The sequence below is a fragment of the Colletotrichum costaricense genome (genome assembly GCF_030867565.1).
Source record: "Colletotrichum costaricense strain IMI 309622 chromosome Unknown Scaffold_18.1, whole genome shotgun sequence".
In the NCBI taxonomy this organism is placed as follows: Eukaryota; Fungi; Ascomycota; class Sordariomycetes; order Glomerellales; family Glomerellaceae; genus Colletotrichum; species Colletotrichum costaricense.
This window is the reverse complement of record NW_026848247.1, coordinates 281,530-301,824: the sequence shown is the minus strand read 5'-3', so window position 1 is coordinate 301,824 and position 20,295 is coordinate 281,530. Positions and strand designations below refer to the sequence as shown.

The window sequence follows — 20,295 nt, the reverse complement described above, 5'->3', positions numbered from 1 at the left end:
TCCACAGTCACACATGCAGACACACTCATGCTGCACGCCAGTCGTATCGCTCATTGTGCTAGCACACTCGCAGCGAAGCATGGTCGACGCGCGCATGCAAGGTACCAGTCCAGTGAACACTGAACGGCGATGCGCCGCTTACTGTTGATCACTCGAGAAGTTGCGTCTGGTAGCTGTAGTTACAACAGCGGCAATGGTGATGGTGAGGGAAACCAGCGTGAGCGGCAACCAGGGGAAAATACCAGCTTGTTTCTTTTGCGGGCAAAACGCCAACTGCCGTTCGTCTCCTTGATCACGGTGGCTCTGCTAATGCCCCAGCAAGTTTCGCGGTTCGTGGGAGCATTCGTAATCCATTTTCATGCTTCAGAGCGGCTGAGCAGAGCTGTGCTTGTCTAAAATCCCCAGACAGACGACTATGACTGCTCCGAGATGCTCGAAACGCGGAGCATCGCGGCAATTGCTGGGCTGCCCGAGCAGCATTGACATAGACAGCTAGGATAGCCAGCGGATCGCCGTCTATCATTCATGCCAGAGCCGCAGAAACGAACAGAGCCTGTCAATTGTCATTGAACTGAGGGGTCAGTGGGCTTGAGCGGTAGTATTGCAACCGCAGCTCTGGGAAAGCCGTGTGTGGCTCATCCATCCGATGTCGTCAGGCACATAATTGCTGCGTTATTGGAGTATATTCGTGGTCCCGGCTTTCTAAGAATAAAAGCCCACAGCTATCAAAATGTTAATTCGTCCGAGTATTGGATTGATTGTGAAAATGGCCCTGGCGGAGGCCGCACACCCACTAATCCCCGTTGTGCGCAGCGTCTCCTCTTTCGGAGGCCACCGTCTTCTTCTGAAGTTCTGTACGGATAAGCCCTTGGATTCCTCGAGTGGGAACCAAAGCCAACGGCATGCGAGGGGGGCCAACAACGAGTGCCCCCCCGGTTCGTAGCACAACTCGATTTCTTGGAAGCGGCGAACATGTGAGTGTGCTCGAATAATGTCGATGCATACGGGCGTCGTATTCAGCTGGCCAGCGCGCCAGTGAGCCCTCTCGGGGCCAGCTATGCAAGCCTCTCATCTGGTGGGTACCGTAGTTGTGCAGGAACACGAAACGCACAAAGGATGTGTGATGGAGACATGGCCGGGCCATTCAGAACGCTGAGCAGGCGCATCTTTGGCGACCCCCTGCAAAAATTCTAGAGCAACGAGTCTAACGATGAGCTCTGCCGTGAGGTGCCATCCACCACTAGACGTCCGTTGAGTGCCGCTTGGCATATCAGTGGTCGATTTGGGCGTCCGTCACACGTTTGCTATCACCAGTCAATGACCCCGCGTCGCGCTTTGAGGATTTGGTAGTGGCTTTGCGGCATCGCGTTGGCTAGCGATGACGCAGCCGCCACTAGCAAGAGTTTCTCGCGCGCCTGGACTCTCACGGATCCATATCACTCGTGAGTCTTAGTCTGGCGGATATGTTGACGGGCGTTGTTTCTGGTTTCGACTTGTTCTCCATTCTTTCACGCGTCTGTCTGCTGAGTCGAGCCGGCGCGGGGGGCGTTGGATTGCTGACTGCGTCACCCGACCACGACCCCGCCAAAGCCGAGTTGAGTTGTCTCGACAGATCTAGCATACCAATTCTGGACTGGCCGTCCCGGTTGGTCCAGCAGCTTGGTGACGGCCAAGCATCAACCCTGACACCCCTGGCATTGTTGACGGATTGGCGGGAGCCTCTTCAGACTGTACTACTCTCGGTTGCCTCGATATGCTTGAATGTTGAAGAGTGGACAGTTAAGACAGGCCGTTCGAGGTTGCGATGGCTGGGACTAAGCAAGCCTCTCGAGTGGCCCGCGGCCCGCGGCTGATGATCATGACGGGACAGGGCAGGGAGCCGATATTGATGGTGAAGCAACCAACGAAGCCAGTTGATTCATGATGCTGTCGAGTTTTGCACGGACGGTGGGCGACAAAGTGACATCCGATCTTTCAGGTCCGAGTTGGCAATCCGACCCTGGGAGGATGGAAAGTATGATTGAGAAGAGCGACAAGATTGTCGCCACCACGTCGCGGCGAGGAGGTCCATGCAGCAGGCAGTCTAGTTGAGGCAGTGCTCGGCGTGCATGCCGTCAAGTAAGGTGTGTAAGGCATGGACTATTGAGGCACCACGGAACCACGGGCACGTAAGTACGCAGCACCCATGGATCCGGAGCTGAGATGGGTTCGGTAGGGCAATGTTTAAATCCATGAAAGTAATGGCTGCGGGCTAAGGCACAGGGCGGGCGGGTTGGTCTGTTCGGATGAAGTGGAAAAAACGGTGATGCTCTCTCTTTCCACCTATCTTTCGACAGAGGTAAGGCGGGTGAGGTACTACACCTGAGGTACCGAGTTGTCAATTCGAGGCAGGTACGAGTGCTCAGACTCAGGCAATACGCCACGTGACTACTTGATCTAATGGGATGGGATGGGATGGGAAGGGAAGGAAGGAGGACTCGATGTCACCGTCCGTTCAAACACCAACCTGAATGTCACAGGCAACCTAACCTGGAAGGCCTCACACCCCGCATGGTTGGAAAAGGAAGGCACCAGACCAAGGATGTACCTGCAGATGCAGGAAGAGGAGCAGGAGCAGGATTACTTCGTACCTTAGGTGCAGATGCAGATGCAGATGCAGTTGCCAGCTGCGGCCAACCTGGAGAAGGCACAGTTGAGATGGAGCCAACTTGCATGCCATGGAACCCGAAGACTCTCGAAAGCCAAGTGCCAAATTCCTTCCTGCCCACTTCCCTTCCATCTCTTCCCAAGTTTCCATCGAGTTTTCTTTGGCAAGGCGGCAGGGGGAGCAAGGAAAGTTGCTGCCGTTGGGAATTGGGAAACGGGAGTCCCGGTGCCCCGTTGGTCAGTCCCGTCTGCACTGGATCCATGATGCGGGAAAAAGCAAATATTCGGCTGTGAGAAGGCGCTCCCGAGTCCCCATTCTCCCACCTACCTCATGCAGCAGCTACCTACTTCCAAGACCTAAGGTAAGTGACAACTGTGTCATAACTCACACAATCGATTCTCATTCTGAAAGCTGCGTCAACACCAGTCAGGAATTTCCCTTCGTTTTCATGGGCCGAGACTCCCGTACCCACAGTCGATGCGGGTGATGATACCATCAGCCAAGCAAGTCCTTACCTCAGCGGTCATCTTGCAGCTTGATGCCTGCGATAGGCCCTCGACAAGAAACGCAACAACGTCTAGATTCTGATGGCCAACCACCCAACCTCACTGCTCAGTAACAACTTACTTTACCCAGTTCCACTATACGCCGTCCTTCGTCCACCAATGCCACCATCCACCATGACATCGAACGAACTCGTCTCGCATTAGACGCATGGAGCCCGCCTTACGTACGCACTCGTTTCTGAATAAGGCATTCTACTATGTTTCTTAACTGCGTACCTTGCCTGCTTGAATGCCCACACAGCTTTGTGGTACGTGTGCGGCGTGCCCCAACTCTGACCACCTCCACCACCACCGACGAAATGTTGACCAGAAAAGTTTTTTCCACAGAAAAGAAAAATAATTGCTGTACCTTACAGGAAACGCAGATGCAAGGAACACCGCGAGATGCAGCCTGTCTGCGCACGCGAGGCACGACCAGCGCCTTTACCCCTCATTCGCCCTCGTCCTCCCCTTGCACCACCCCGCTTCATCCTCACCACACCCTCACGATACTCGGGTACGGATAGATGGTCGGACGGTATACACCTTGGCACCCTAAACCGATGACCAAGAATTCCCCCGCGACCTGTCACTGCTGTTCGGATTCATGTTGCACCAATTCTTGCCTTATCGATAGATATCATCCTTGACGTCCACCTCACTCGCAAGCCAGGGAGGGACAACGCCACGATACTTCGTATGAACGACGCCAGGTTCAGCCTGTCAGATCATACGTATCGGCAGTATACACTAAATCACCTTGAACTTGATGCTCGCAGGGACCGCGCTTTGAGAGGGACTCGGGCTTGGCCAGGCTCGTGGAAGTCTGCGGCGCACTAGTTCCAGCCTCCAAGCACTCCTGTCAGGATTCGATCCCTGAACGCTGCGATACTGCGGATATGCCACACTCTATCCTACACCTCTGGGGACAAGGTGCATGTGTCAACTCCACGGCCGTCTCGTCTCGTCCAGATCACAGATCCATCCGCCCGGGCCTCGCAATCTGGGATGTCAGAGGCAACCGACGGGAACGCAGTTTGCATCGGTACAATTCAGCCTATGCGGAAGCTAGGTCGTGCAGTGATGGCATGCTGGTTGGTTTTCGACTTTGCGGACCAACAGCAACTAGCACCAACCGCAAACTCATCTAGCTTCCCGATCCATCAGAGTGTATCGAATGTCGATTTGCCGTTAGCCATTGGTCTAAAGCCTCCAACAGCAAGCAAACAGATTCTGCTCTCTGTGCTGCTTCCAACAACAGCCTCTTCAATCAAGCCTTCTGGCTCTTGAGAAATGACCAGTCACTCGGGAGCTGCGCCGCTTCAAGTCCTAGCTATAATGTGGCACAGAGCAGAGCGTCGTTTGCAACGGTCCAACCAACTCAGACTGTTTACTTTCACATGTCTCCATCCAACCGTCTGTCTCAAAGGTATCCGCATCTCTTTGTTCGCCGCCAATCCCGCACGTTTCAACGGCTCGACTTATCCTCTCCGTTGCTTTCTACCTTTCCGCATTGGGCGGCCGGGTTGGAAGCAGATTGATTTCGCTGACGCCAGAGCTGTCCCAAGATGAAATGTGGCAGCTCTATCGACTCCTCCGCTAGCCATGTTGGACATGGACAATATCCCATTGGCCATAGGAAGGGCGACGGCGATGACTTCAGTCGGCAGCTCAAGTCGCGTAACGAGAGTCTGGTTTCCACAATGCTGTCGGCTAGACCCGCAAAGGCGGGTTCCATCTCCAGACAACCGACTCAGCCGTGAACACGAAAGACTTTGCAGGAAGAGAGACCTTTCCATCGTCATCGCCATTACCTTTTCAGCTTCAGGCAACTACAAGTCTCGACTATGGTACGGCCTTCTTCCCACTAGTCTTCTAGCTGAGACGTTAGCTCTCTGCATAAAATTGCACCAGAGCACCTCCGGCACCAATGGTGCATTAGTTCTGTGGTTCTGTTGTTTGCTCCATGATCCATCCAGCTGCCACAGAGCGATGGATGGACGATGCACGCACAATGGGTCAAACAGCTGCGCCGCAGCACAAAGCGGGCACAAACCGGCTCGATCCCGCGGCTTGCACCATTGACAACCGACTCGACTCGTTTCTGGCCTTATCATCTTGTCATTATCGCTCTGTGTGGTCCAGGTCTCTACCCATGCAGCCATGCATAGAGTCCAGGTCTCTCGCGCAGCGGAGACAGCATACATTATCAGCATATCTTCCGGTGCACATCGGTGTCGAAGCGGGCTATGCTAGACACTATGTTGCATAACTTGTATGCACCACCGGCGCTGTGTCCCTATTTGGGCATCTTATCATGATCGGTCTCGCACACGCAGATCATCTGCAATAGGTATTTGACCGTCGCACGCGTGGTTCTCACAGCTGGGAAAGTTCCGGTGAGCTTGTGCCAGGGTTCCATGTCCGGTCAAAACCCTGGCGATTATCCAATCACCAATTTGCCTCCGTTCATGCGACCACGCAACCACGTCAGGGCTTCCATACAAATGGTGTTTATCAGCCCCGGTCTTGCTGCGCGCACCCATGATTCGCCGGACGGTACTTCGGAAGAAACGGTACCACGTAGTGTACTCCGTCCTCACAGCTCAGCGTATCCGTACCTTGCATATTGCAAGCTTCGAGATGCTACAGGCCACTCAGTGCCCCGAAGGTGCCAAGGTACGAAGTACATTTCTCTTTCCATACATATGCAGGAACAGACGAACCGTTGCACCCTTGCATGCAGGTACAGTATGCTGGGCATCGCGGCATCCCACAACTTTCCAAGCTTCCTCTCCCCCTCACCAAAGCAACTAATCCCATTACTCAGGCTCTCCAGGTTGGATCTTGTCAAATCCCTCTACAATGATTTCAAAATAGCGAATGGGTATGCTCTTGGCATCAGCGACTCAGCAGCCCGAAAATGCCAGTATTATTATCGTCGAGAATGCGAACAACGTCAAGACGCTCTCGAGTAGTTTCCGACGGTCATCCCACCCACTGCCTAATTCCTTGGGGTTTGCTGGCTTGCTGAGAAGAAGGTCTCGAAGACCAGCATCGAAGGCCCGAAATCCCTCGTAATAACTTCGAGAACAAGGTGTTCTCGGTCGAACCATGGGTGGTAGTGGGGTCTGGCTGCAGCATCCCAGACTACGGGGAACCGGCAGCATAACGCTTGGGACCGTTCTAAAGCCCTACGAAGAAAAGTGGCTTTTCGAATTGTGGGTTTAGCAGTCGAATAGGAGCCCGGCTTCTGCGACCGACATGGGATGGCATGGAGAACGATTGCCTGCTAATAACCTTTCTGGACTCGAGTCCTACTGAAGTTGATGGCACCAGGGCTCAACCATATGCCTGCCGACCTTTTCTGGATTAGGCCAGCAAAGTAGCCTAGGCTTGTCAAATGGCCGGGGCTCATGGATGGCAGACCAGGTGCTATCTCAGCGGAGGCCACGGGGAGGAGCCAAGTGCCTGGCTCAGAATCCTTTCGCCACCGTCAGGGTGGTTGGGCCGTTCCTGGCTGCTGGATCAGACATGAGCAAACACTGACACGATCCAATACACCGGAACACATTAAGCCCAAAACAGCCCGGGTCTTCCAACAACCCGACCTAACGTGTGGATTCACCATGTAGAAATATACTTCCGACTGCAAAATTTTCCTCCATTGACCCCGTTTTACGAAGATGTCCCAACACGGTGGTCGTGTTGGTCAACGCCTGGTCTCTTGCGTTGTGTGATGTGAGCCAGACATGTTCACACTTTAGATGTCCACTGAACAACAATCCACACTAGAATATCAGCTAACGGTCCATGGTAGATCAGCAGCCGACCATTGTCATCCGCTGGAACTCTCCGACCGCCGCTTCCCTAAAGCTCCCCACCGAGAGCCATTAAAAGCCACGGATGGCGCAATTTCGATGTCCAAGGACGGAAGTTCAGCAGATCTATTCGCTGGTTGATCGAGGAGACCCCGGCGATCCGTCGTTTGATGCTCATGAAGTTCCCAATTGTACCCGCGGGCCCTACTTTTCTCTCTAGGAAGTTCCCTTCTCCAACACTCCAATTCACCTCCAACGACTTGGGTGCCTGGCTGGTGGACATGGTACTTTGGGCGGCCCGGGTAGGAAGCCGTGGGGTCCCGGCCCAGCCAGTGGCACCGAGACCCCCAACGGCGACCAGGCCCAAAAACGGGCCTTGTTCCGGTCTAGTTGCCCCGGATTTCTGGCAAATCTAGCAAAGGCCTGCTTCAAATTTAAGCCAAGCGGCGGGCCACACCATCTGTCCATCTGTCTCTTGCTCGGCCACAAGGGTCCTCGCCGCAACCGGGCATGAGTCTGGAAGATCGCCAAAGGGACCTCCAACGGGCCCGAGATGCTTTGGAGCCTGGGGCCGCCGTTTAGCCTGACTGTCCTGACCCGACTACCCCAAGAAGTCGATGAGCATATTCACCGCTATCGCTATCGCCAACCAGTACTCCGTATTGTCTAGAGATAACTGCTGAGGCTAGCAGTCCGGTCACGGACTGGGCAGGGGCTTCACTTGGCGTGGAAGATCCTCCGGGATCAAGTGAATCCCTAGCGTCACTGTCAGGCAAGGCACTTCTTATCAGTCTGCCAGCTAACGGCAATAAGCAACCATTGACAATCAGGAACGTTCTCGGCCAAGTCAAGCCCGTGGGGTGCCTCACTATTGTTCGTGTGGTCTAACAATTACACTGAACTCACTTAATATTTGCCATTTCGACAGGGAAGGTCGAGTGGATGAATTATTCATTGGGCTGAATCAAGAACAAACTGACTTGGCTAGAGCAGCCGGAGCACTGGATAGCCGACAAGTTTTCCCTTATTACGGACACTCTCTTCTCTTCTGCCGTGGCACGCGTGGATACGTGGCGTTACAGACCGGACTCATTGTCCTCTCACGGCTGAACGAAGCCCACATACGGAGTACTTTGCAGTAGTTCTGAGAAATCGGTTAATAATGGGAGCTGTCATCCTGAGGCTTCCCGACGGGGCACTCCAACTCGTCTCGTCAGGGGTACCCCGTCGCACCGGTCAATACAAGGGGTTCCTCCGGAGTGACCAATGGGCATTCCCGCGGTCGTTAGCCCATAGGCCTCCAGGCTCCAAGACCTTCGAGAAGGTTTCAGGGCCCACATACTCCGACGCCTGAGTCCCCATCACGAAGCATCCTGCATAGCCTTGGGTATGAGGGACTTGCCTGTTTAGGGCACCATGGTTATCATGACGCAGCGCCTTGTGCCATTAGAAACAATGGAAACGGAAGACAGATGGAAGGGGTACCAGCATGAAGCAGAGGCCCCAGGTCACGATGGAGCCGTTTCTCATGTTGCATCCTTCCATTGTTCTAGAAGGCATAGCTTCGTCACCACGTATCAGACTGCCCGAGGTGATGACAACCGGCCATATCATCCGGCCGATCTATATTGGTCACCGACAGAATACGGTAGTCTAGCCGTGGTTTCTCGACGCCAGCCAGTCGTTGGAACTTGTGAGGCGTTTCGAACATTCATCACCAAGAGCCACGAGGTATCTCAGTATACATAAACGTCTGTCACTAATCGGCCCATCCCCATTGATGACTATGTCGATCGAACTGTCTTCAAAACAGCATTTCGACCTCGGCAGAGGATTCTCCATGAGCCACCCGCCTTTGCCCGGTCAAATAGTACACGACATTGTTAATTGATTGCAGCTCGGTGCGGTGGAGTCCCTGGTGTCACGTTGCTCGAATGAATAGTATTTTGGTGCCCACGAAATTGACAAGCCCGGAGCTCGCCATCGGCACGACCCATTCACGATTTCCAAGATAGCAACGTGGAAGACGACCAGGCCAGGGTCCTAACAGGCCTCCCGCTTGTCCCGCCGATGGTTCGTCAGTGGTTCACAGCCAAGCGCGATAGGCTCCAATATCTGCACCAGAAAGGCGTCCACCTTCCGTGGGGTCCACGAACGGGAGATAAACTCATTTCCTTGTCTCTAACTACCGACGTTACTCAACCTTCTAGAAGTGATTAGCGTGGGGAATGGGAGATTGAGCGTCCCGGAATCCAACCTCAGCTTTTGTCATCGGTGCGGTCTCTCAGTGTCCGCACGAAGTACTGTACCGCACACTGCACAGCCATCTCAAAGCTGGAAACGGACAGGAAGCCGATGCATCTATCAACACAACGAAAACGTGGAAGTGGCCTCGGCCAACGGCTGGCACATCGGGATACCTAACTAAACTAGTGACAGCTCCACGGTCAGTAGACCGAGAACATCATACCGCCAGGTAAAGAAAACCCATGGCACGAGTCGATGCGCGGGTGTGAGACGGCGGCCGGCAACGTATGCTGAATGCTTTGTCCACCTGAATGAGAGAGCGAGATGCGGGTGGTGGCTTGACGGGAGCTAGCTCGCAATACAACGACTTTCACGTGGCGAGAGACAGCTGCAGTTTGTAGCCTCAGGTGAGCGGTCAATGTCATATGCTGCACCAGAAACTTGGAAATCTTCAATGTCGGGAGCCAGTAAGAAGCCGAGGCGCTTCCAAGATATCAATGTTTGCCGGATGGGTGATCGGGGGCAAACAGCCGTTTCCGACACAGCATGCGCGAATATTGTCAAAAGTTAGGGTTTTCGCCAGACTTTGGCATATTGGAATTCGAATACGATGAGAGCTGAGGCATGCCAGCTTATGGACCACAGAAAACAAGCTACAACCCCACCACCAAAACGACTAGAGGCAACAGACACGAGAAAAACTTGGCATCCCGTCTACCTCGGACTCGGAAACTTATTGGTTTTCTCGAGTCTCAAGTCTTGCGAGCCTGCAGTGCCCAACCTTCGAGGTCTTTGGCAGCCCTGAAACACGCTGTCTAGATGGTAGCCTGGGGAGAGGCAAAGTTGGAGGGAAACTTCACCTGCATCATGCCGAGTGATGAATGGCGAAGGAGTGCGTTGGTTTCAACTTCTCGGACCTGCATTACATCGATGTGTGGTGACTGATGGGCAGCCTTACTGCGTGGACAAAGACGTCCGCATGGTCGCAAATGCAGGTGGTTGAATACCTATCTGTGCAAAGTAAGGCGAGCATGCATATGGCAACACTCACTCAGCCTATGCTGCAACTTGCACCCGAGAAAACGAACGGCGTGTTCCTGAAGCAGAGATGCGGTGGAGGGGTGGGTGGGTTCCAGCCTTCGTCCGCCACCAAGAAACCCATTGCTTTCCAGCAAACCGGCTGTCTCTCCGGGCCTCCGGGTACACCGGTGTCTTCTTTCCGGGGATTAGGGCGGGCTTGGGCGGAGTGGTGGGTTGCATTTTGCAGCTTGATGCAGGCAAAGGGCTCGCTCAGGCACACGGCGCACAAGGCCGCTTTCAATTTCTTGTCCCGATTTTACTACATCAAAAGTTGGCTACAAGTGGTCAATGAGACATCGCGCGAAGACCTACGTCGACGCAACCCAACGCTTGACGCAACAGTCTCTCTAGTCAAGTCTCTCTCTCCACACGATGTGTGTCGTCGCCACAAGTTCTTGATGATCAGGGCGCCGGGAAGCATGATGTTGCGAAGCAGGGCTAGGTACTCTTGACAAAGTATCGAGACCTGTGCGGCACTAGAACTCTCCATCACTGGGTCTAATACCCTCGGGGGTCGCGGCTGCGTGAAAACCATCCACCAGTCTCGCTCGAGACCCGGCCATGATGAAGCGTTCACTCACTCACTTATGACATATTCCCCGAAATTCTATCTTGAGATACGCCTCTGGCCCTCCAATGGACCCTGAACCTGACCACGTTGATGGCTTTCTGTGCCCGACTTAAGATCAGGGTAATTGGGCTGCTAGCGGCTTGCCTGTGATGGCATCTTTCTGGGTCAAAATTACGATCTTCGGTCTCTAGTTGAAGATCCGAATGGGGCTCTGTCCAACTCGGGCGGGGGCGCCATCTTCATGCGGAAGAGGACCTTGCGTTGCAACACTACCAGAAAGCCCCCGGCTCGCGGAATACTGTGTAGAGGATTGAAGAGGGGCACTGGGACACAGAGAGAGAAACGAAAGACACCGCCAGTGACGACCTATGCTTGAACTGGTTCTCACCGCTGAATATCGAAATTCGGGTTCGTCACGTCTGCCGAATAATTCTGTCGATCTTCACCCGTTTGTGCCTGGGGAAAGTCTTCCCTTTTACCGAAGACTCAGGAAAGGTGTGTCCTTCGATGTGTCCGAGGTGGCTCGGATGGGACGTGGATCGCAGCAAGACGTACGAGAGTCACCTTTGACACTTGGAAAGCAAACGCTATTCATCCGTACGGTTACGTAGCATGGGAACTACTGCGAGGCTATGAGCATCCACTATTGCTGTCGGCAGTGGCCTAGATGCAGCAGGCATTGCTTCTTGTCGGTCCTCTGCCGCCCAAGGAAAAAATGATGCTCCCATAGTCAGACAGCGGCTGCGCTTCCTGCGTCCCCCGCCCGCTCGAGCAGTCAACGAACCCCGCACATTCCGGTTTGGCCCTCTGTAGCTTTCAGGCGGACGGCAGAAAGTTTGTCTACGTGGTAAGAGAATTTTTTTCGTTATCAATCAATCAATTGTCGTTGCTTTTCTCGCTAAGAAGTGTCTCGCAGATGCTTTGACCTTCTCTCTATCAGGAACTGTACGGCGCGGCAGGCAAAAATGAGCTGGGCAGGCGGAGCGCTGGGGGGGATCCGCGCGGTCCACGCCGGGCGACGCTGCGGCTGCGCTGCTTGACTCGATGAAGCGTCCGTGTCACATGCCGAAAGCTCTTGGGACGACACTGACAAGCCAGGGGATCCTCGAGGGGGGTTGGTGGTGATGGATGGATCATGGAGGGGAGGACCTGCGGATCGAGAGAGAGGTACCACTGTGTCTGTTCGCCGGTCTAAGAGGTATTGGATTTTTTGACGTTTGGCTCGGTGGCTCGGTTGGCTCGTCAAGTTCCTGTTGGCTTATGGCTCGAGCCCTGATGCTGACGCCTACGCTATATTGCCCGGCGGCGATTTGGTACGGGCGAGAGAAGGAGACGAGTCCAGCCAAGATCTAGGGAATTTGGGATGCCGTGGACCGCTCGCTCCGCGGTCCCGCGTCGTCGAGGGGATGCGTGAGGTGCGTTTCCCCGGAGAGGCGGCGCTGTGTCAAGTGACTGGCCGGCGATGCGTCCTGGATGGTGTCGAGGGCCCGTCCTGATTCAGTCTGGGTTGGGTTGGCTCTAGTCCGTCTGACCACCGGAACGGCGGCGAGAAGCGGGTTCGCGGGGAGAGACTCCCGGGGGCGTGTGTGTTTGCTCAGGTCGCTTCTTCGTCTTCTTCTTCTTCCTAAGCAACCTCGTGGCAGCAACGGGTTCCTGGTTGTGGTCTATCAATCTAGGCCAGAGTGGCGCCCTATTTTTTTCCTCGCTCTCTATCGGCGGTGGCGTTTGAATGGGCTGACTCGTAGCTCCGAGACCCTTACGACCCCAACGATGGAACACACACAGAGAGAAAGAGAGACCTCTTCTGTATGCTGTCGCCCTATCTCTGCAAAACTCACCGGACTAACGTTCGGGGACCATGAACTAGGTTTTTAGGCCGCCTCACCTTTTTTTCGTGTCTCACACAAGAGGCTCGGGGCGGGCCATTTCCAGCACACCACCACGAATTCCGTTTTTTTCTTTCTCTCTGATAGGTAAGCGGGGACTTTAGATCCCCCTTGGGCTGAAAGACGCCGGCGCGCCGGAGGACAAAGAAGCCGTTGAGAGGGGGGCGCGGCCGACGGGGGACTACGGCGACAGAACATCATGTTGGGCTTTTCCGGCTCACTAGGTAGGTACTCGTCTCCCAAAAAAGAGCGCCGCGTGGTTTCAGGCGGCTTGTGGGGTTATCTCTTGTCTTTTTTCTTTGAGGGTGTCGTGATTATGTGGGTGGGTGTATGTAAGCCCGTTCCTGGACGAGTTGGGCTAAGATGTATGTGTGTGTCGTTTGGTGATCGTCGAGGGGACCGGCGTGAGAGGACTATCCCGAGATGGCGTAGCAGGACCGGTGGAAGGCTGGTTACGTTACCGTGTTTTCTTGATCGGACGCGTTCTGCGCGACGAGGACGCGGCGAGATTTTCGCGATTGTGGGCGATGTCGTCGTCGTCGTCGGGTCATCGGTCTTGTTGGAGATAGCTGTGGCGTTAGGCTGGCGTGTGTATCGCCACGGTGTTGGGCACAGACTCGATGAAGCCGTATCTCGTTTCTGAGGTTAATCGGATGTCTTGGGCTCTCACTCGGCTCGTATATTCAATGTGAGTTCAGGTGGGCTGAGGGAATGGTCTGCATGCAGAGGTCAGGGGCTGTTGGTATCTCGAGATGTTGGGCTTGCTCCTTCCTGGTGGCTGTGTGGCCGTGTGGCCTCGGAGACAATCGGGGCGTTGCTCTTTGGGGAAAGGGGGCTTTCGTTGATTGTAGGTCATCCATAAGTGTATTACTTGATCGGGAACATGTAGATCCTAGTGGTAGTGATGGCTCTGATGGCTATTGTCTCTGCGAACCGTCACCGTGCTCTTGCTCTATGGGCTTTGAGGTGTTAGCGACATGCCAGACAGATGTAAAGGGTTCTATGCGTAGGATTCCTTGTGTCTTGCGATGTGTCTGAATGTAAGCGTGCTATAATCATCCCTTCCAGTAAGAGGATTGGGAGAAGCAGAAAAGGGTGACTCTTCTCTGATTTGATATTAACCTCTGGGCTTAGGCACTGAGGGAAGAATACCTAGCCTTGTGTTGGTTGATGTTGCTCGCTTTTTCCCTCCCCCTCGATGTGCAAGTGGGAGTTTTGAGCCTATACCTCTCTCTACCTACTTGGGAGATGTTTTGCTGAATCATGATTTGCTGCTAGGTGTCGTTTTCCTGCTCGCCTCGTTACTCTCCTGTTGTGAAAGGTGATTTGATACGCTTTATTGACGATTGATGAGTTCAAGGGGTGAACTAAGACCAATTTCCAGTGTAGAGGGCTCTAGAGGGAGACAGCAACTCGGAACGTCTATGCTTCATATGGCTTTGTACCGGGGCGAGTTGTTTGAGGAAATGACTGCTTATTCGTCAATGCTATCATCCCCTTTTCAATGTCTACGTGCTCCCATTCTGAGATCGAGCGTATCCGAGCTCTCTCATCGATACTTGAGTTTTACGACCTTCTACAAGGCGCAAAGAGCTGCAATGTCTTCTCGTGACCTTATCTCAGCGGCAATGACCTCTAGATGCCATCTCCTTTGGTATCCTGCCAGAAAAGGTGATGTTCTAGCCAGTCTCCCTGTTTCTGCCCGAAACGGTCAGGTTCATCGAGAAGAGTACTAGGTACGTGAAGCAGTTATGTCTGGGTGATCTTCTGAGTCGGAGTGTGAGGCTATAGGGATCTCAATTTCAGGTAAGTGGTCGGAGATGTATCGATATAACGTTGAGAAAGCCTATCAATGCAGTGAGAATGTTCGCGGGGCGGAGGTTGCCAAGTGGTATTTCGTAACCGACAGGCGTATCACGTAGAAAATTGGCTTTGCTCTTATAAGAACAAAGCGATACTTCGAGACATCACCAGGGCTATATGTCATTCAACTTAGACATCGCCCTCAGTAATGTTGGCTATGGGAACTCGACCGAGCCTTTCCGCATGTACGGGTTTATAGCACCTTCGCACGACCGACTGGTCGCCTCTGCAAGTGGCAGCATCTGTTTTGCTTCTGTTAGCTACGATGGAAATTACTCAAATAGATAAAGCGTGAACAACATCATGGACATATTGTTGTTGGTAGAGGTAAATTCACCCCTTTTTGTCCACAAAACGGATGTCAACTCTAGTTGCAAGTGACTCTATCTAACGGTCTGGTCACATGAGAGCCGGCCATGCTATACGTTTAAGCCCTCGTCCATGCCATTGTCGATGGTTCGTTTTCTATTGCGGCCTGTGCCGCGATCACCTGTGGACAAGACTGGGCATCATCACTGAGGCATTGCGAAGCCCCTTTATCTGTGGTATGTCATCTTACATACAGAATGCCTTGTGGAGGCGTCAGTCATGTATACTCACCGGCATGCAAAAATGGCTCAATACAGCGTAACGAAATTACTTCACTTGCCTTGGGCCGTAAGGCAGAGCAAGAGGAGGCCTCTACCACACATGATGTCACCAGCCAAGGCGAGAATAGCAACAACGTATCAAGGCCACAGTATATGTGAGATGTTATGACAGCCGCGCTGTGTCCATGATCACGTGCTCCTAACGAGAAAGAATACTCCAAATTGAAACGTCTTGAGAGTATAGACGATACATTTCCTCACCGTGACGAACCCGAGTAATCTAGCAAGACGGGTACAGATAACTGGAAGGTCCCTACTTATTGGCAATGATCCGGCTTGACTCTATGGTCCTAAATCTAGAAGGCGTCTAACCACTATTGCTCGCGTTGTAACTGGTCGCTTGAAAGGGGTGGTAGAATCTTATTGGGACGCTGTGAAGTGCTTCGGCCGAGTCTCCCAGCCAGAACTTGTGCACACGTATGCCCTAGATTCCTCTTCGTGAGAGTCTCTCCATAGAGGATCGCAGACCGCACCACCTAGAGCAGCGCATAGGTTGCCAATCATGCCCAGATCCCACGGGTTGAAGTCGATCAGCACGTGCTCAAGCTGTTCGCGGTCATCGCAATGGGCCAGATTGGCTCTAATACTAGATATGCGTCCTTTGCCTCTAGACACTCATCGGTTATTTCGCAGAGTAGGTAGAGAGATATACTGAGAGGAATACTTTAAATAACGTGGGGAGAGGAAGGAAAACTGCCACTAATTAAGGTGAACTGTATAGTCCTGTTCTTTGTCGCCGTACGCACATCGCTTCTACGAATATTAGACGATCACTCGGTCATAAGACTCAACCGTTGCGAGTACAGACATTGCCTTGGAACTGTTTGAGCCTACAGGATCGGAATTGTCATTTTATAGTGATCTATGGCGTTCCAGATAGTGTCGATGTTGAGTTTGTAGGGGCCTAAGCGGGTGAGACGGAGAGCAACCAAAGTTCAGGACGCAGGATTATCTCTTTGGATTCTGGAGAGCCATTGAATTGCAGCGGCTTCTGATGATTCTGTATGCGAGGTTATGCTTTTCTTGAAAGTAGAGATCCTAGTCCTCAACACATTTCGACCTTGGCGACACAGAGACATATCCCTATGTCGCCATCCTTCTCACGTTTATTGTTCATTGAATACTACGGCGGCGGAGGCAATGAATGAGAGATGCTCTTTCCATCTCGGAGTCACTTTGCGGGCTCCTGAAAACATCCTTAACCAGTCTGTAAGCTTGTCTTGTAGCGATCCTCGTAGCTGTGGGGGAACGGTAATGACAAGACTCGTGGCTGCTCCGGTCATCGCCAGCCCTGACGTCTGGAGATCCAACCTGCGAGAAGCAACGAAAAAGCGGCCTTTTATATATTGGATTGACATGTATATGAAGCCAGCTATACATTCAAGTCACTGTCAGTTGCTGATGTAGACCAACAGAGCCTGGACTGTGTTTTGCTTATCTACCTCATGCTATGCCAGAAGACGGCCCGGCATAGGAACTTGGATAAAATTTGGCAACGTGGAACATATTTATCATTTCTCGCGAAACAGATTGTTGGTGGATCGAGGCGATCATTCTGTTCGTCAGTCTGTTATTTTCGCCCGACGCGGATTCTGCACACTAGTGATCACCAAGGGTACTCGAGAAGCATCTTGTGAGATTGTCTACTTCTAGCTAATGGCTATATTTCCCATGAGAGTAACCCTTTCAACAGCAAGACAGTCGTTCAGAGATTACCTCAAATAATCACAAGTTATATTAGCTGGGAAAGACTGCAGAATTTCAAAGTCACACAGTCGCATTCCATGTCCGCTGGGTGACATCGCGCTAGCCCTGGGCCGCCAGCGAATGCACTGAAAGATTGAACGGCGCATTAGACACCCCAAGGCCTGGTGATCATCAGAGTTCCCTAAAATATCAAGATAGGCGTATAACTAAAGTGTGTTTACTGCTGCAAAGGATAGAAGTGAGGCTGTCAGACGTCGACCGTGGGCCGAAGGTGACCCGTATCCGTCCAGCCGCCCCGACAGCCGGTCCGATTGGCGACGGGTAGGACCAGGCTCCGTGCCATCGGCATCGGCGGGGTCAAGCGGGTCCCCCCCCCCAGAACTCTAGAGACGGCCTAGATCTTGGGATGGTCGGCGACCAACCAGTGAACGGTAACCCCCTCCATCCCAAATTCCCCAATGGATAAAATCAGATAAAGCTCTAGAGGGGCCCAAGCTATGTCATGGGGTTCCTTTTTCACCATGTACACGTGAAGAAGACGGAAACTCGACTCGTCTCGTCTCATTTCTTTACAGCAAAGGACCTGCACTTGCCAGCCTCATCTTGCTGAAACTTTATTCCTACGCTACTTTTTTTCTCTACCACCTCACTACCTACACCGTACTCCTCTCAACTACTTACCATCCTTCCAGTCCTCCACTGGCAAGGCATCCCAGGTCGGTCCCCATTACCGCATCCTCCGCCGCCGGCCGAGAAATTGCGCTAGCGAACGGCGGCATTGCATGAGGAAAACGGCACTAACGCACCTCCATCAGCCGCCCTGCGCGATCGCCCACCCAACCTTCTCCATACCTAAGCTCAACGGGGAGGAGAGCTTTCCCCAAGAGCCGAGTTCTGGGCAAGAAACATTTTAGTGCCATTTTTCGCCATTTTCGCCTTTCAAACCGTCTCTCCGCCTCTTGATCACGTCACCAGACCCTTGTTCTGGCGTGAGGGACGCCATCTTCAAACCGCGTTTTTACCAGTGTGCCTCTCTATCTATTCGGTCTGAGGGCACTCGACGTCAACTGCCCATGTCTCGGACGTGATGGCCTCCGCCAAGGAAGAAGCCGCATCGATGCCGGCAGCGGCACCGGCTACTGCTTTTCCTCCTGCACCTCCTCCACCACCACCACCGTCGTCCGATGCTCATCCACCGCAATCCCAGTCCTCTGCGACCGCCTCGCCGAGAGGGTTAAGTAGGCGCTCCTCCTCCTACGACGGACGCTCGCCAGCGTCCCCGCGCTCGCTCTCCCGGAGGCAGAGCACCAACGAGCGCATTAACGAGATATTAGAGGTACGTTCTTCTACCTGTAGCTCCTTTCGCTTCTGCATCCTACCCCATCGCCAACCGAGGACCTGGGACTGTGGAACCCTCTCTGCGTGTGTTTAAACGTGTGTCGTCTACGAGCATGTACATTTCGCTATCGCTTGGCACCGACCCTTCTGGCCGCCAATCCACGGCATTTCTTTGAACCCTAGTTAATTCAACATTGACCTCGCTTCTCCGTTTCCTTTCTGCCCATCCCATGTTCTGTCCTCCTTCCTAATTCCGGATCATTCTCCCCGTCCGCCATCATACACATTTCCTACTTACACCTCACTCTCTCGCCCCAAAACAGAACGCACGAGGCCGCGCACAAGCCATGGGCGGCGGACTCTCAACCACCCGCTCCGCTCCCGCCAGCCCCCCGCGGCACTACTCCCGCGCGGATGGCTCTCACAATGAGAACGTCGGCATCATCTCCCGCGGCCCGGACCGCAATTACCAGAGCATGAACTCGGCGCCGCAACCGTCCGCCGTAACCACCACAGCGACGACCCCGGAGCTGACCGGCATGCGGCCGCGCAAGTCGGTCCAGTCGACGAGGAACTCCCTGCCAGCGCAGGCCGAAGAGGAAGGGGAGGACGAAGACTACGATGCCGTGGTCGCGCGGGAGGAGCGGGAGAGAGAAGCGCAGAGGAAGGAACCCTGGTACACGATCCTGCTGTCCAGCTTCCAGAGCATTGAGCTGGAGAACAAGGGCAGCGTGGCTCGCGATCACCTGGCGCTCGGTACGTGTTGCGCTCGCACTTTGTCACGACAGCTCGGCCCATCCGGGTCAGCTTCCCCCTCAACCTAGACGGTTCAGCCGCCTCTCCAACCCATCACGGTTCAACGCTTCTCTACGGCTGCCAATGGCCACAGCGTATCCCTTCATGAATAACCCATCCTCCTCCATCTCCCAGGCAAACGGGGGCCAACTCCCCCGGGCGCTTTAGCTCAGTGGAACACTCAGCTGGGGACTAGGGATTTCCACATGTCTTTCGAGACGGACCTCGACCCCTTGAGTTCGACTCCACGCTATGAGCTACTCTTTTTTGCGAATTCCTTTGGCACTTTCACCTATGAAGAATCATGACAGCCTTATACAGCTCCAGCTAACCGGGACTAACTAACTCTTCTCACCAAAAAACAGAACGAACATTCCTCGCATGGCTCCGCACATCTCTCGCCTTCGCCTCCATAGGCATCGCCGTAACGCAGCTCTTCCGCCTCAACTCGTCCCTCTCGACGCCGGGGACCGACGACCCAAACAGTCACACCCTCCGCCAGCTGGGCAAGCCGCTCGGCGCGACGTTCCTGGGCATCAGCATCCTCATTTTGTTTTTGGGCTACCAGCGTTACTTCCGCGCGCAGCAGTGGGTGATGAAGGGCAAGTTCCCCGCGAGCCGCGGGACCATTATCATCGTGTCCATGGTGGCGTTTGCGCTGATGGCTGTGAGCTTGGTTGTGGTTGTGGTTGTGAGTCCTACGAGCAGGGAGCGGTGATTTGTCCATCATGTGACAGGTTTTGGTCTTTATACGGGGAGTTCATATGTTTGGTGCCTAAGTCTGGCTGCATATGTTTGGAATGAGAGCGTTCTGCATTGAGGTGACACTTGGGATTTGAGTTGGTTGAAAGATGCGTTATCTACATTATGTCTATTGACTTCTGATATGACGCAGCAATGAGTATATAATACCCTGATAATACACAACCGAGGACACTGTAGCACAACCAGCAATTTTCTACGGTGACGTGAGAAATCCGCCTTGAAAGCTAGGAGACAGAGTACACTTGAATGCGATACTGTAATGGCTGCGGAAATCGACAACGTGAATATTTAAGCAAGTCCAATTTAATCCTTGCAAAATTGGGCGGCTCAGTGAGCACGCTCACTTGAAGACGAATTCGCCATTTGAGCAACCCTTTCTC

At 53.4% G+C, this 20,295-nt stretch overlaps 4 protein-coding genes across 4 annotated transcripts; 3 read left to right on the top strand and 1 right to left on the bottom strand.

The window, feature by feature from the left end:
* Positions 1 to 6,075: 6,075 nt before the first annotated feature.
* On the top strand, positions 6,076 to 6,273 carry CCOS01_13643 (uncharacterized protein; the record flags this gene model as incomplete). Its single annotated transcript, XM_060461789.1, has 1 exon — positions 6,076 to 6,273. One exon carries the CDS (start codon positions 6,076 to 6,078, stop codon positions 6,271 to 6,273), a length of 198 nt encoding a protein of 65 aa, XP_060307509.1.
* Positions 6,274 to 6,878: 605 nt separating this feature from the next.
* On the top strand, positions 6,879 to 7,089 carry CCOS01_13642 (uncharacterized protein; the record flags this gene model as incomplete). Its single annotated transcript, XM_060461788.1, has 2 exons — positions 6,879 to 6,903; positions 7,013 to 7,089. 2 exons carry the CDS (start codon positions 6,879 to 6,881, stop codon positions 7,087 to 7,089), a joined length of 102 nt encoding a protein of 33 aa, XP_060307508.1.
* A 6,160-nt stretch (positions 7,090 to 13,249) lies between these two features.
* On the bottom strand, positions 13,250 to 13,348 carry CCOS01_13641 (uncharacterized protein; the record flags this gene model as incomplete). The annotated part of the gene is made up of 1 exon (XM_060461787.1): positions 13,250 to 13,348. The coding sequence occupies one exon, from the start codon at positions 13,346 to 13,348 to the stop codon at positions 13,250 to 13,252; it is 99 nt and encodes a 32-aa protein (XP_060307507.1).
* A 4,756-nt stretch (positions 13,349 to 18,104) lies between these two features.
* Positions 18,105 to 19,868, top strand: CCOS01_13640 (uncharacterized protein; the record flags this gene model as incomplete). Its single annotated transcript, XM_060461786.1, has 3 exons — positions 18,105 to 18,353; positions 18,679 to 19,111; positions 19,516 to 19,868. The coding sequence occupies 3 exons, from the start codon at positions 18,105 to 18,107 to the stop codon at positions 19,866 to 19,868; spliced, it is 1,035 nt and encodes a 344-aa protein (XP_060307506.1).
* Between the last annotated feature and the right edge of the window lie 427 nt (positions 19,869 to 20,295).